The sequence below is a fragment of the Mirounga leonina genome, unplaced genomic scaffold, assembly GCF_011800145.1.
Source record: "Mirounga leonina isolate KUSES-001 unplaced genomic scaffold, KU_Mleo_1.0 Mir_151, whole genome shotgun sequence".
Taxonomy (NCBI): Eukaryota; Metazoa; Chordata; class Mammalia; order Carnivora; family Phocidae; genus Mirounga; species Mirounga leonina.
In genome coordinates this window covers 84,354,618-84,371,059 of record NW_023270377.1, presented here as the reverse complement: position 1 = coordinate 84,371,059, position 16,442 = coordinate 84,354,618, and the positions used below count along the sequence as shown (strand labels likewise).

At 37.5% G+C, this 16,442-nt stretch overlaps 1 protein-coding gene across 2 annotated transcripts in view; it reads left to right on the top strand.

Moving 5' to 3' along the window:
• ARHGAP15 (Rho GTPase activating protein 15) overlaps nucleotides 1-14,266 on the top strand; it is a 600,902-nt gene extending 586,636 nt beyond the window's left edge. Inside the window, exon 14 of one of the 2 annotated variants that reach the window (XM_035008115.1) lies at nucleotides 13,097-14,266. In XM_035008115.1, the coding sequence (XP_034864006.1) occupies nucleotides 13,097-13,280 (184 nt within the window). In that variant the 3' untranslated portion in view covers nucleotides 13,281-14,266. The remainder of the gene's footprint in view (nucleotides 1-13,096) is intronic. The other variant, XM_035008116.1, reaches the window with a different exon arrangement.
• The last annotated feature ends 2,176 nt before the right edge of the window (nucleotides 14,267-16,442 follow it).

The following is a 16,442-nucleotide window of genomic DNA, read 5'->3' as shown; positions in this document are numbered from 1 at the left end:
AATTTCTATCTTTCTATTTCTGATATACTGAACATGAGGAACTCTGGAGTCCTGCTATATCCTTGGGTTTCCCCCCAAGAAGAATCGGAGCCCTTCTGATCTCAGAATCCTCAAACCTTCTAAGAGCCTGTATTTTCAGGGAACGAGGTAGGAAGGACTTGGTAGTGGACCACTTCTGTGGGACCTCACCAAAGTCTCAGCTCTCTTCTCCCTCACTCTCCTTCTTCCAGTCCAAAGAATCTCTCTCTTGTCTGGCAGCAGAGTAACCTGGCTCTTCATCTACCTTCCAGTCCACTCATTAGGCCATGGCTGCAACTCCGAATCCTTGGGCGCAACTCAAAGATACAGTCCTTACAGGGCACCTGGGTGGCTCAGACGTTAAGCGTCTGCCTTCAGCTCAGGTCATGGTCCCAGGGTCCTGGGATAAAGCCCCGCATCGGGCTCCCTGCTCAGTGGGAAGTCTCCTTCTCCCTCTCCCACTCCCCCTGCTTGTGTTCCTGTTCTTCCTGTCTCTCTCTCTGTCAAATAAATAAAATCTTTTAAAAAAAAAAAGATACAGTCCTTGGAATTCACATGCCCTCTCTTGCAAAACCCCAAAGCATGTTCTCTGCTTTTCTACTGCATCATCCCTTCACTGTGCTCAAAATGCTGCTAGTCAGCAGCACTGGGGAATCTTGGGGGAAAGGTAAGAAGAACAAGGAAGGGTGGGGAAGAAACCTCAGTTATTATACATTATCCCACCTCATCTTAAATGATTGTTTGACTTTCCCAGAATGTCCATTCTTTTGTTTTAATCTGGGAGCCCAAACCACATTTTAGATGTCATTCAATTTGCCATCTAATAGAAGAACTTGACCATCACTGAACACGTCCTGATGGTGGACTCATGGCTCTTTTATGTCCAAATACTTAATGACCTTGACAGATGCTCATAGTATTTTTCTGGTACACATACTGAAACATCAAAACCAAACATTAATAGCAGTGATATCTAAGTGGTGGAATTATGAGGGATTTTCATTTTCTATTTCAACTTGTCTGCATTTTCCTAAATTTTCTGTAATAAGTATGAATATTTTGAAGAAGCTTCGTCTGTTTTCACAACTTGAATTCTCCATGTGAAGGTGAAGTTGGTCTCTGGGCTAATCCCAGAAACTGGATTTCCAAGAGGAAAGTCGACTTTTTCTTCCATATCATGGCTTTCTCTGCACTCAGTCATCACAACTTCACTAACTATTCTCTTTTCCAAATCGAACACCTTCAGTGTCTGCACTCCACCGTTGATGAACATGTCACTGTGCTGGGCATGGTCACCTTGGTGCTCTGATTGTGCAGTGTCTCTCCTAAAGTCAAGTCTCTACAGAAAGTATCTAAAACTTACTTTTTTCTCAGAAAGTAAAATTAAGCATGGAAGATTGAATGATGATGCCCGAATGGCAACTCATTCTCTTTCAAGCTATTCTGGGATCTTTGAAGTAAGGAGACAATTTTCAAGAAAACTACTGAAGGTTTGACACAGATGCCCTTAGTGGGAAGTAAAATAGCTTTTCTCCTCACCTATGTGAAAAGGAAAACTAAAAGACTGATGAATTCTGACTTGGCATATTGATAGCATTCCTTTTAGTTGTGTCTAACATCACAAGGCAAATATTTAAGTTCTGTATTTTCCACTAATTTTTCATAATTAGGTGACTTATTCTGGTCAGCCTAATTAATGCTGGTCCATGCACAACCTCCAATATTCTGAATATGTTTCTATGACACACTAGTTTCCTTAACTGTCTTATTGGACAAATTCATGTAGAGAATAATGATGATCTTACCATGTTTTCCTTTCTAAAGATAATCCCAACATGTAATATATTTGCTAGCCTTTCACCTCAAATCAGTCTTCCTAGCTACCATTATCAGTAGCTGCTGGTAAATCAGCAGAGCTCAGGGGGCATAAAAATTAAGACTTCTTTTACTGCTGACATGGTCAAATGTGGATGGGCAAAACCATTTTAAAAGCACCTAAGGGAAACCATACCTGAAATTCTCAACCTTTTTTGCCAATAGTGTTTTTCCATTCACAATGAGAAACAAGTGTTTTCAAAAGTTTAAAACACTGTGTGAATCTGGAGAAAAAAGTAATACAAATTATTTTGGTTTTTCTTCCACCTAAAACACCCTTCTCGACTCTATAAAATACATCCTTGGATGTGAATTAGGTGATTAAAAAAATCATAATATGTTTCACAAGACTTCTTGCTGACTCTAACTCCCTTCTCTCCCCCAGTCTTCCCCAGGCCCCAGGCCTCACCATTAAGAAACCCCTTGATTTCAAACTTAAAATTCTTGACTCCAAATTATTTGTGGAAAGACTACCCATATCCCAAATCTGCATTTTAATCTATGCTCTTCCACTTCTTACATGGCTTTGGTCAAATTATTCAATCTTTATCAGTCTCATTCTTTTCATCTGAGAATTTTATTTCACATCTGAAAAAGAAAAAAAAATAGGAGGAATATCCCTAATTTATAATAAAGTTAAAACGATTTAAGCAGCAAAGTGCTCATTCAGAATATACACAGCAAAGTAGGATATTCCAGGTATGTGTGTCTGTGACTATAGAGAACTGCCCTCAAAATGTAACATCAAAAATCAATGGAGAATAGGCAATTTATGCAACCAAATATTATTGGGGAAATTAGCTAGCTTTTACAAAAAAAATAAATTTAGATTACCATCACATTTCACATACAAAAATATATTTAAGACGAATTAGAGGGTATATTGAAAAATAAAATTATTTTTAAAACTAGGAGAAAACATTCACGGTATTTATCTGATCTCTTTAAATGGGTGAATTTTATAATAACAAAAACAATGATAGAAATTCCAAAAGAAATAGTACTAGGATTGCAAATATAAAAATGTAAATAAATAAAATGAAAGAACCAAAGAATTGGGAGAATAGAAGTACAACAAAAATCATGAAATATCGAGCTTCTTAATACATAAAAATCTTACAAATCTATATATACAAGTATGTTTATTGTGGCATTGTCTCTAATGGCAAAGAATTGGAAGCAACCTAAAAGCCAACCAGCAGGGGAATAGTTAAATAAATTAAGGTATTTCCATACTATGAAATGTAACAACTTTTAAAAAAGGATGGGGTATTTTTATATATACTGACTTGGAAAGATGCCCATGATACATAGTTAAGGGGGGGGGGAAGCAAATTATAACATATTATGTATTTTTTTATCTCATTCTTTTTAAAAAGAAAAATACATATATATAAAGATAGATGCATAGATGATAGATAGATAGATAGATAGATAGATAGATAGATAGATGATAGATAGATAGATAGATAGAAAAACATTCATTTATTAATTATAGTTACCAATAAGGAGTTTGACTAGAAAACAGGAGGCTTTTTACTTTTTATACTAGATATTCCTGATTAGGACTTTTTTTTCAAAGACTATGCATTAGTTTTGTCATACAAGATAAGTAAAATGTATTAAACTAACAAACAAACAAAATTACATGCTCTATTAAGAGCAAGGGAACAGGAGATACAAAGAGCTATTCGCAGAAGAGAGCATCCACCACATGGCTGTTTGTTTTTTCTTTAACTTTGCACACATTTCCTAAATTCAAAGAATCGTAAGTTCAAAGACTGACAGACCATTGAAAAATACCTATCAATTGGCAACTATTTTAAAAAGAGTAATACCTGATGATGATGATGTTAACAGGACTAGTACTCCCTCCCACATGTTATCATATTTTAAGAAAAGAAGAGCTATAACTTAATGATCTAGTGTGAGTCCTCAAAGTGTGGTCCCTGGAAGAGCAATATCATCATCTGGGAACTTGTAAGGAATGCAAATTCCCAATCCCTCCCCACACTTGGTGAATCAGAAATCTGGAGGTGGAGCTCAGCCATCTGTGTTTTAGCATGGCTTCCAAATTAATCTCACGAATGGTAAAGTTTGAGAACCCTTGTATCTCGTTGTTACATTTCTACTATTTTACTGTAAGGCAGGGTTTCTCAACAGCAGGACTATTGATATTTTGGGCTGGAAAATTTTTTGTGATGAAGGGCTATCCTATGCATTGTAGAATGTTTAAGAACATCCTTTGCCTCTACCCACTAGATGCCAGTAGCAACTCCCCACCCAGTCATGACAATCAAAAATGTCTGAAACATTGCCAAGTGTTGGGGGTGGGAACAGGGTGGGGGTCAAAATTTCCCCTGGTTAGGAACCACTGCCTAAAGAAATACTCCAAAATGTGGAGGAAGAATACATGGAAAGATGTTTTTATATATCCCTTTCACTTATACCAAGAAATCCTTGGGTATAGGGTACAAGCCATTCTGTCCCATATAAGGTAATGAGGAAATAATATGTATTACATATGTAAGACATGAGAATTGCTCATGATCAAAGTGAAAAATGCTGGGTACAAGTTATATAAAAAGGATTTTCTCAAATACCTATGAAGATACATTGTTTATACTTCCTATCACCCAAATGTTGGCGGTGTCATTCTCCTGCTCAAAACCCCAGAATGGATTCCCACACTCTTGGAATTAGATCCTGAACTTTTACCAAGGCCCATGAGACTCTCCATAGCATCTCCCACCTCCATTGCCTTACTCCCCAGTCTTCAGCCACATTATCCCCTTCTCTATTTCTAGAACCACCAAGCACAACCTCACCACTGAGGCTTTGTACCTACTATTCCCTACCCGGGATTCTCCCTCCCCTGGTATGTGCAACTAAGCAGGTCCCCGCTCAAATGTCCCTTCCTTCAAGGGCGCTTCATGAGTACCCTGTCTACTACGTGTCACATTTCCCACTACTCTCTGCTCATTAGAATTATCTGAGGGCTACATTATCTGCAGGCAGGCAGGCCCCACCCATATTAAGTAAACAGGAATCTCTGGAGGTGATTCAAGTTTATAAACTTGAATTTTACTTAACACAGTATTAGAATTGCTTTTACAGTGAATGTATATCAAGTGCTATTTCATGAACGAATTTTAAAAATCATAATTATTTTTGTCAGGCTATTTTAATCTAAGCAGTATTAATAAATAGCCATTTTCAAAAGAGTGCAGTTTGGGGTCTTTTTCCTATTAGTCAAGCATTCACAGTCACTAAACCTTGAGCTCTTCATGTTGCTTAGAATCTTTGCTGTAAGGAATTCTGGGAATAAATTAATGGTAATTATTTAGTCTGGGTGACTAGGATTTTTTAAAAGGTTGCTGGGATCAGTGAAAGAACTACTTCTCAGTTTTTCTTGTACTTCAGTGGCTAAAATCACATTGCAACTGAGTGTTGTTGGAGTGGGGGGTGGGGTGGGAGGGATGGGGTGACTGGGTGATAGACACTGGGGAGGGTATGTGCTCTGGTAAGCGCTGTGAATTGTGCAAGACTGTTGAATCTCAGATCCGTACCTCTGAAACAAATAATGCAATATATGTTAAGAAAAAAAAAAGAAGAAGGTAGCAGGAGGGGAAGAATGAAGCAGGGGAAATCGGAGGGGTGGACGAACCATGAGAGACGATGGACTCTGAAAAACAAACTGAGGGTTCTAGAGGGGAGGGGGGTGGGAGGATGGGTTGGCCTGGTGGTGGGTATTGAGGAGGGCACATTCTGCATGGAGCACTGGGTGTTGTGCACAAACAATGAATCATGGAACACTTCATCTAGAACTAATGATGTAATGTATGGGGATTAACATAAGAATAAAAAAAATGACAAAAAAATAAATAAATAAAATCACATGGTATACTGATTGGTGTACTATCTGTTGTCTGGTTCTCCCACTAGAATATAAGCTTCATATGGGCAGGGATTTTGTCTGTTTTACTCATTGCACTACCCTTAACATCCAAAACAGTGTCCAATACCTGGTAGGCACTCAATAGATTTTTATGAATGGATAATAGTTACATTGAGTTACTGATTATGGTTACTAGTGGGTTTTTTCTTTATTATACTTTTCTAAACTTTTCAAATTCTAATAGAATGTGTTACTTTATAATCAGAAAAAAATAAATTAAATCAGATTTTTAAATCCACCATTGAAAATTGTGATATATGTGAAGCACAGTGGTTAGCATGTAATAGATACTCAACAAATAGTAATTACCATTAGTGTTCCTTTTTGATATTATCTATTATGCAAGGGCTTTGGCTATAATATTTTATCTATGGTGTTATTACCTTATAGAATACATACTCCCTTGGAAATAAGTCAGTTTGCTATGGTGTTGTTACCTTTTTTGTCTATGGTGTTGTTATCTATGGTAGTTTTACCTTATAGAATACATTTTATCCATGGTGTTGTTACCTTATAGAATACAAATGACATAAGTCATTTTGAAGCCCATGGGCTATTCATTTTTTTTTTTTTACTTTATCAAGTCCACCTGTCTTGTTAGATCTTCTGAATATTGCTTTGAAGATACTTTAGAATCTCCCTATAATGTCCAATCAATGAGTATGAAACAAGTAATTGAAAATATTTCAATCTTCTGTGCTAAAATCAGCGTAAAAAGGTATTTACTAATTGCAAAGAATCAGGCCATGTCAGCTATGAATATGCAACTGCTATATAAAACTCCTTTTCCAGAATGCACTTTGAGAGAATTACATGCACATGGTTTTAAAGATTATTTAAAAGCAAAAATGTCAGCATATAGCCATGATTCCCATTTAAGAGGGTAGTTGTTAACTTGCTTTGGAAAATAATAATATAATATTTGGATATAAATTTGAAGACTTTATAATTAGTTTAAACCAATTGATTTGTAACTTAATGTATTAAAAATGGCTGAATTACCCATGAACGACCATGTCAACACACATTAGTGTTAAATACAAAAACATTGGTGGAAGTTCTTCTGCTTTTGCAATATTTGAAATTTTTTTCTAACATACAGCCATGACTGTAAGGGAGAAGGTTGAATTCCTGCCTAGTCCCCAGTCTTATTAAAAAAAAAAAAAAAAGACCACAATAAACAAACAGCAGCATACTTTGTGCACACCAAGGGTAGGCAAGCTATGGTTAGCAAGGATCCCCTCAAAATAGTTGTAGCACATAGGAATCATCAGTCAAGCACATTAAAAATTTATTCTCTTTTTAACAGCTTCTCTTCACTCAAGTGGTCAAAGTCACACGTAACATTTCACATGCAGTGCCTACGCTGTATTTTGTAAGGCAGGTGTGAGCTGATTGCAAGAAAGCGTTTGCCACTGCAATTTCCCCCATTCAAGTTAAACCATCCTAAAGTTATGTGTGTTGGAAAATAACAGCATTCCAGAGATACGGAAGGGAACACTTCTGCTACACCTCCAATAACTTGAGAGTTGTCCTGCAGGCAATTATGTGGCTTTCAACTTCCTTTGCAAGTCACTATGGTAACAGCAAAGCACAGAGTTAAAAGAAAGTTTGCATCTGTATATTTGTTTGGAAGTGAACTATTATTAAATGTTTTGGTCTTCTTAATTCAGCATTAATTTTGAGTTTTATAGTAAAGCTCTCTTTCAGTCTGAGTCATTTGGTTGTGATTTAAAGCAACTAAGAAATTTCTTTGGGTTAGCAATTCAGCTCACTTTTGAAAAAAACGTACCCAGCAGAAGGCTGCAAAGATTTTTTTGTCTGGGGTCCAACATCTGTAGCACTGGATCATAGATTATTTCTAAAATAATCTTAAATTGATGGACCATTGCTCCTTCCATTTGGACCCAACAAAAAAGTAGCTCTGGCATTTCCTCTCCTTTTTATGCTGTAAACTGTATATCATTTTTTCGGCTCTTGCCAGAAAAATGAATTCTTACCCATTTCAAGATTTTATAAACTTGAATTTTACTTAACACAGTATTAGAATTGCTTTTACAGTGAATGTATATCAAGTGCTATTTCATGAACAAATTTTAAAAATCATAATTATTTTTGTCAGGCTATTTTAATCTAAGCAGTATTAATAAATAGCCATTTTCAAAAGAGTGCAGTTTGGGGTCTTCTTCCTATTAGTCAAGCATTCACAGTCACTAAACTTTGAGCTCTTCATGTTGCTTAGAATCTTTGCTGTAAGGATTTCTGGGAATAAATTAATGGTAAGTAAACAACCATGTAGAGGAATTCCCAAATATTGTTGTAAGATCTGAATGTTTGTGCACCTCCTTACCCATCCATCAATTCACTGTACATTAATCTTTCAACCATGTCTTTGCTCTCACCTTTCTCATTCAGATGTGTTCTTTTGCCTTTTGGTCTTTGTTTTGCCATAGAAGGGGAGTTTCTTTCATTTCGTTGCTGGAAACAGGTTAAATCGTAGCTCAAAATTTACAACACTGTCATGGAGTTTAAGGCCTAATGAAATCTAAGCCCTACCAGAGGGGTGGAACTTTCCAGAAATGACCACAATCTGACCTCTTTGAGTTAGCTACTACAGAGTTCCAAAGCCAGGTGGCATAGGAGAGTAAAATCCGTAACATTTTCAAACTTCTATAGTAGGCCTTTAGCAAAGCAAGCTTGAGCAGCAGTTCCTAATACACGCTCCTCAGGAAAGAGAATCTATGACATCCAAGTCAGCTAGAGAAGACATGAGTCAAACAAAGATGAGCAGGGATATTTTTCTTCAGGACTTTTCAGAGCCTTTATTAGGCTATTGTGTATTGTGAATTTCCAAGAAGAAAAAAATGGCATACAATTTTCTCCAACACTTATTTTACTCTGGAATGACTGTTTTTGTAAATCATATCACAGAAAGGGGGTTTTGCAGAATTCACTTTAGTTAAAGATATCGTTAGACCCATAGTAAAAATCTACTTGGTTACTGGTCAGACCCTCCCTTCCAAAAATATGACTCAACTGCATTTTAAGCTACTGGAAGTATAACTTACTGTTTTTGAGAGTTTTCCATCTTTGGTACTAGACTGGATTTATTTTTCCATGCATGGTTTTTCTTGCCTTCACTAGCCTGTTTCTCCTCTACATATGTTTACTGGTTCAAATCTTGAGAAATAATGGCACTTGTAATACCCAGCTGGTCCCCACAGTGGGAGTGGGAATTTTGATATTCTTTGATTTGAAGTAAAAACAAAACAAACCAACCAAACAAAAAATCTCTAATATTTAAATAATTTTTCAGGATAGTATTCTAGCTGTACTTTGAAATTATGGTTGACTCCCTATGCAGTCCTAAACAAACCACTTCACTATTTAACAGTTTATTGAGGTAGAGAATAGGTAAGTTCACATTTCAATAAGGAAGTTTATAACGGCCTTAATACATATTCCAAGACATCCTCAGTTTGGGGGACTTCTTTGCTACCCACTATTAGAAAGGAATCTAATCTAACTTAAATGTTGATATGAGAATGTATTTGCCTATCTACATAAATCATATAATTTGGTAGATGGTGATTTCTACCCCAAAATCATCTTCATTCTCAGCATCTTTTCTAACTGAAAAGTTGTTTGATATTTCAACACACCAACTACTGGTTGGTTGATATTCAGAAAAATAATTGCCAATGAAATATATATATATATGTAAATATATATATGTATATATATATATATACACACACACAAGCACACATTCTCTAACAGTGATTCAGAAAGCATGTATTCTATTTAATACACTTCCACATTGTCTTATTAACTTACTTTCTTAACTACATTTGATTTTTCTAAAAGTTGTTGCAAGTAACTTGATTTTCCAAAATTAGGAAAAAATTCCAAGCTGTTAAGGAAATTTAACCTGCGGTAATGTAAATATAACAAGAATACAAAAAACTATGTGTTGTTTAGTAAAATCTACTGATAACAAGATTATTTTAAAGCACTCATAAGTTAAAGCTGGTTTTATTAAAATCAAGTAGAAAGCGGGCAGAGAAATGGACAGAAAGGATACAAGCTTGAGATGGAATGAATGCTCCACATTCACACATGCATAAAAGCACAAAATGAACATTTGTCCACAGGAAATTTAGGAAACTGATGCATTGGCACAAATCCATCACAAGAGTCTTCTTGCATAACCCACTGGCTAAGATAGAGAAATCTTTCCCCGAGGTGGATTCTGACATGCAGTTCTAGCCTCCTACTCTCAATCCTATTTAAACTCAGTCTTTGTGTCCTCTTCTAGATTTGGTCCTACTGTGGATTCAAAGACCAGGCCTTTGGCTGAGCAGGAAAAATATGAAGAACTCTGGGGAAAATTGAAAACTAGTCTTGCCCCATTTCAGCCTTCTTTCGCCTCCCTCACAGCCCATGTCTTATATGCTGTAACTTTCTGGGATGCCTTGGAAAGCTGAGCGCCCCCTCCCCACACCCAAGTTTCTCCAGATGCTATAGACCTCTCCCAGCTTCTACCCTTGTATCCTCCTGACAGCCTCTGGACACTCTCTCTAATAGTCAGTTCTTGGGTCTCCCTTGATTTCTAGCCTCACCTGTTTGAGTTTGATGCAGTTCTGTCTCCTGACTATCCCAAATTTCACTGTTCCTGCTACTAACTGAAATTACAGCTGTTATTGACTAGGAAAATACATCTTCAGTCTTCAATTAATCTTCACATGTCCCTTTCCCTTTTCAGTCTCCCTGGACTCCAGCCCTAATCTTCCTCTACCCTGTTGGTCAAGATGCCTTATGTCAGTGATTTACCTTCACTCTTTCAATACTTTCTTGCTTCTGTTTCTACCTTCTCCATGCCCTATTACCTCTGAGCCCTGTTCTCCACTACAAAAATCTTATCAACTTAGATCTTTGCTAGCTCTGGATAAAGTTGTTAAGGCAACTTTTACCTAATATGTACTCTACTGAACAGTTACGTTTTCCTTTCATATTTGCCTTTAACGAGGTTGTTGTTTTTTTTATTGTGATGGAGTCAATGAATATCACAAAAAAAGTCTTACTTTAAAATCAAAAGAAAAAACTCTGTTTTTCCTTCACAGTAAATCTTACTAATGACTTTTATAATAAGGGGCCCTGGGAAAGGCTCAAGAGAGATCTTAAACTGAGGTAAACAGATGTATTAAAGTGAAGCAAAGGCTCGCTCACTCCCTTTGTCCCCACTCCAGGGTAAGAGAATGTTTAAATCATTCTACAGGCTTTTGGTAAATGCAGTAGCAAAGTGGCAGAGTTTCTTATATTCCAAAGGAAACTTTAAACTTGAAGTTTCTGATAACTCATTGACACTCTAAAATATGAGAACCCCTTCCAGAATGTAGCCAAGTCAACTGTGCTCATAGGTGCAAATGCTCTCCTCATAAAGCAGAAAAAAAGTGAAAAATGGGAGGCAGAATGTCTTGAATATTCAGTCCAAATTTGAAACTCATTTTGTGCACAATAAATCTATTAGAATCAGGCTGTCAATCACAATTCTGAAGTAGGGAATACAAATTCAGACCCTCTATGGAAGGATCTTATAATCTATGGAAGGTGACAGAATGAAAAACCAGCCCAGTAATTAAGGGTAGGAGTCCTAACACACACCACGGCAATGATGCTCCCAAACCAGACTCCATGGGTTTGCACCTCAGCTTCATCAGGCACTGACTTCAGGCACTTCACCTCTCTCGGCCTCAGTCTTCTCACTTGTAAAATGGGCTGAATAACAGAAGCCACCTTGTGGGATTATTATGAGGATTAAATGAGATAATACCATTGCTTAGAACAACACTTGATTTTTTTTTTATAGTGATTAGGTCAAGGGCATTTGCTGGCCATGAACTTGTGCTGGCGGGGGGGGGGGTGGTCAGTCATAAATCAATGGCTTTGGTCCTTCTCAGTCTCATTCAGGAGAGAGAAGGCATGGCTTTTTGGTCACAGAAGTGGTCCTTGAGAGATCTGGGTCTGTGAAGAGATGGAAATAAGTCTTCCTGCGCCCTCTGATAGAGGATCAAACAAAGAGTCCTCTTAAGTCCAGCATTCCAGTGTACCACAATAGGCTCTGAGATGGAGACCCCATGGCCTTGCAATAAATTCCTTTGCCTCATTATTATTCTCTACACTCATAGTTCCCTTGGGTCCAGATGTCTGGTGGAATGTAGAGTTTAGAATTCTTAGCACCCTGTCCTTCCATATGCTAATCCTATTTCCTTAACATCACTAAAACCTCGCCTTCCTAATGTTAATATAAAATGAAGTAGACTTTAATGGTAAGAATAAGCATCATTGTTTAAAAGTCTCAGTATCTAGGATGGGCTTTATCTTCCTTTTAAGAGTCCTGTATTGAAGCAGGAAAGGCATTACCATTAATAAAACCACATCCTAATGTTTCATTGGTATTCCAACTCCCCATAGAGTCCTCACACAAGCAAAGATGTCTTCGATTCTAATGGGACTCTTTTCCTGTGCAAATTCTACAGGATTCCATATTTTATTGCAATATGAGCTAGATGGGATGTCCAAAATGAATGGAGACATTTAGAATTTTGCCATACACCTAAATGTCTCAGAACCAACCTTCTCTACAAAACATCTTGCAGTTAGTATTTGTCAAGAACACTTTTCTCACTCCAATCACTAAAAACTTACTATTTTTTTTTTGGTCTATGTCAACTTTTTATCATTAACTATGCATAAACTATTCTATTTATTGTGTTTAGATTCTTATATATTTTAGGCATGTCTCACCTGTTTCTTCCATTGATTATAAACCTTTCAAAGGCCGAATCTTGTTAACTTTCCACAGTAATTTTTGCTGTTTATTTATTCATTCATTCCACATTTATTGAGCACTCAAAGTGTCCAAGTACTATGGGGACAAAAAGTTGTACAAGGCAATGAATCCTTCTCCCCAAAGTCATAGGTTCTATTTTCCTACAATGAAGCACAAATAGTAGAAGATTTCAAAACGTCATGGTAAAGTTACTGTCTTTCTAGAACTAGAAAAATGTTTTGCCTATGTTGCATTCTCTGTTTTGCCAAAGCCCATCACTGCCCTTACTTTCTTTCTTTAAATTGAAATTGAAAAAAAGAAAAAGAATTCAAGAACACGGAATTTTACAAATCAAAGGTAGCCACAATTTAACTTCAAACTCATAGAATCTCTGTCTTTCCCTCTCCCTCCAGGATTGTGGCCAGAGCCTCCAAGAACCTCATGTCCACTCAAAGCCTAGGGATTGTATTTGGACCCACCCTTCTGCGAGCTGAAGATGAAATGGGGAACATGGCAATACATATGGTATACCAAAACCAGATAGCTGAGCTCATGCTGAGTGAGTACAATAAGATCTTCGGCTCAGAGGAAGACTGACAGACAAGACAAGTGACTGAATATGTTCACATCTGTCTCGATGCCTAATATTTTTACATTTCTGTAAACATATTTCTGAAATATTTTTTTCCTTTCAAGCGACAGATGCCTCATTTTGTGAAAACTTAATGATAATTTTGTGTTTAAGTTCCAAACATTTGAATAAAATAGTTGACAATATTTGCCTATATGTGTTCTACATTAACCCCTTCATTGCTATTCTTTCTAGCACTTCTAGGCATTCATTATACATGCTCCAGACTATAAGATAATGTGCAGAGCACAGCACATACCCAAAAGACAGTTTTAAAACTGCTCCCAGGCATTGGGCGTGTAATTGTGTGAGTGTGAGTTTTGTCAATATGGGTACGTGTGCACACAGGTGAGCCCGTTCACTGCCCTGGCGGCCTCGGGCATGTTCCCATACTCCTACTTGTACATGAGTAGAACCAAAAGAGGGAAGAAGTCAGAAATTAGTCATTTTAAAATAGAACAAAAAAGATCAGGTTCTCCACTAAAATAGATATATTTCATCTTTCAGGAACATTTTTGCATGTGCAAATAGAAAATACAGCCCAGCTATCCTCATGCTATATGGTGAAATTTACAAATACAACATGTTGAATGGCAATTTTTCTGAAGAGAAATGATAGTTCAAAACATTTGCCACTGATGATTTTATACACACAAACACACACACCCACACACACACGTATATACACACACACTATTTGCAGTCCCATAAACATACTGTTTATAAATTAGAAGCAAAATTAGTGTCCTAGAATTCTGATCTTTATATTATACAGGAATTGCATGACCGCTCATTTTTAATGTTAGCATCCATTTTGAATCTTCATCAAACTGTATATCTTCCTATGCCCTGGCTATGTCATTTTATGTAGAATTTTTATTATGCTTCTGAGGATGCTTTATTGGTGAATTACATTAAATCCATCTAGAAAGAACTTTTTAAAAAGCCTTTATATATAGATATAGATAGATAGATAGATATATATGCCCTAAGGATTACTTGACTAGACTTGGATTGCTTTATCCATTTGATTGTTAGTTTCAGTTGTCATGGATAAACAAAAGGATAACTGTCTAGAATACCTCAAACATGTTTTATTTTTGAAAAGTATGTTCTAGGGATGCCTGGGTGGCTCAGTCGGTTAAGCGGCTGCCCTCGGCTCAGGTCATGATCCCAGGGTCCTGGGATCGAGTCCCACATCGGGCTCCTCGCTCAGTAGGGAACCTGCTTCTCTCTCTCCCTCTCTCTTTCCCTCTGCTTGTGCTCTCTCTGTCAAATAAATAAAATCTTAAAAAAAAAAAAAAAGAAAAGTATGTTCTAGCTGAACACATCTCATACCCAGTTTTGTGAAAGCATTCTGCTGATAAAAATGTAGACTTTTGTGGGGCACCTGGGTGGCTCAGTTGGTTGGGCGACTGCCTTCGGCTCGGGTCGTGATCCTGGAGTCCTGGGATCGAGTCCCGCATCGGGCTCCCTGCTCGGCGGGGGGTCTGCTTCTCCCTCTGACCCTCCCCCCTCTCATGTGCTCGCTCTCTCTCAAATAAATAAATACAATCTTTAGGGAAAAAAATGTAAACTTTTGTTTGACAGCCTTTTAATCAAATTCAAAAGGAATAAATAAAATTAATCCAGTGCAATAAAGAGTAAGTCTAGTTATCGACTTGTTCATAAAATGAGGAATAAAGCATGTAAATAAAATGTGTGAAGCATGGATTCAAAAGCAAACACTGAGCAGCACAGGCTGTCTACATGGATGGGGTATACGGTACAGGGAGAGAGTCTGTTCAAGAGATAGCCAGATGTGCTGGCAGCTCCAGCATCCACAGAGCTGCCTGAGAAAGAAGTTACCTTGCCCCTCTTGAATGTCTTCATCTTGGCAATGGCGCCAGTAAGTCGGCTCTTGGCCAAGGACAGAAAAGCAACCACAATAAATGCTCAAGAGTGGTTTCATCAAGCGGGATATATACACATTCCATGAAGCCAAGGCAAGTCACATGAGGCAGGACCCCATGAACTAAAGGTACTGGTAACAGTGAGCTAATAGGCTTGCCAGCCTTAAACTCTTATATGTAAAGTGGTACTGATGCCTTTCAGAAAAACATGGAGACACGAAACAAGAGTTTCTGGCATTCTATTTCAAGTCCTCCTCATTTCCATGACATTCCATATTCTGAGTTACATCTCCTCCAAGATTTTAATTACTTCCCTTTTTGAAGGGGGGAGAGTTGGTTTAGTGGTCCCCGCATTTAAATCGCATCCCTTCCCATGTCCATCTTTAAAGTTATTCTGGGAGCATGAGCCAGAAAGAAGCATCACTAATAGCCAAAGAGAAGTGGCAATACCTGCTTTGAGCAGGGACTCATAGCCCCTCATCTCTGCTGCTTTCCAGATTTATAATCTTCAAAAGCACCAGCTTCTTGATTTTCCATCTGATGGGATTTAGTCTGATTCAAACCCAGCTGTGTCCCATCCCTGCCTGCTAAGGGCATTTAATCAGAGACTGTGTTCCTCTCGGGGACAAGACCATTCCACAGTACTGAGGCAAAGCGCCCATCAGAGAATCTGACTTGCACACACCAAGGCATAAAAAGGGTTACACCAAAAGGTCATTAGATTCCAGAACATTCCAAAGACAGTAATGATGGTCATAACAACGATTCCAAGTTTAAAAGCTGAGAATGTAGGTGTACTAGGTTGACCCCACTAAGGGGTTAGATTTTATAAAATGGATCAATATTCTTCATCAAGAAGACATAAAAAAAAAAAATGAGCACTTCTTAACCACCTCATTTAAGCCAGCTGCAAGTCCAGGCAAGAGCAATACAAATATAAAATAAGGCAAATTCCCACCCTCTGTAAGTTCCACAGTCCAATAAGAGAGAAAATTATCTAAAGATTAATATAAGATCAGCCACCTTAATAACCATGTCGCCCCAGGGCTCAGCAGCTATACACAGAGATGCTCGAAAAGCATTCTGAATGAATGAACAAGCAGAAGCTAGTACAGAAACATTAACAAAGTTCAGTCGTTGACAGAGAACCAAATAACAAGTTGTGCCTGGGGTGAGTCAGGTGAAGTTTCACTGGGAAGGTAACCTTTTTAATCTAATTTTGACCAGTGAAATAAG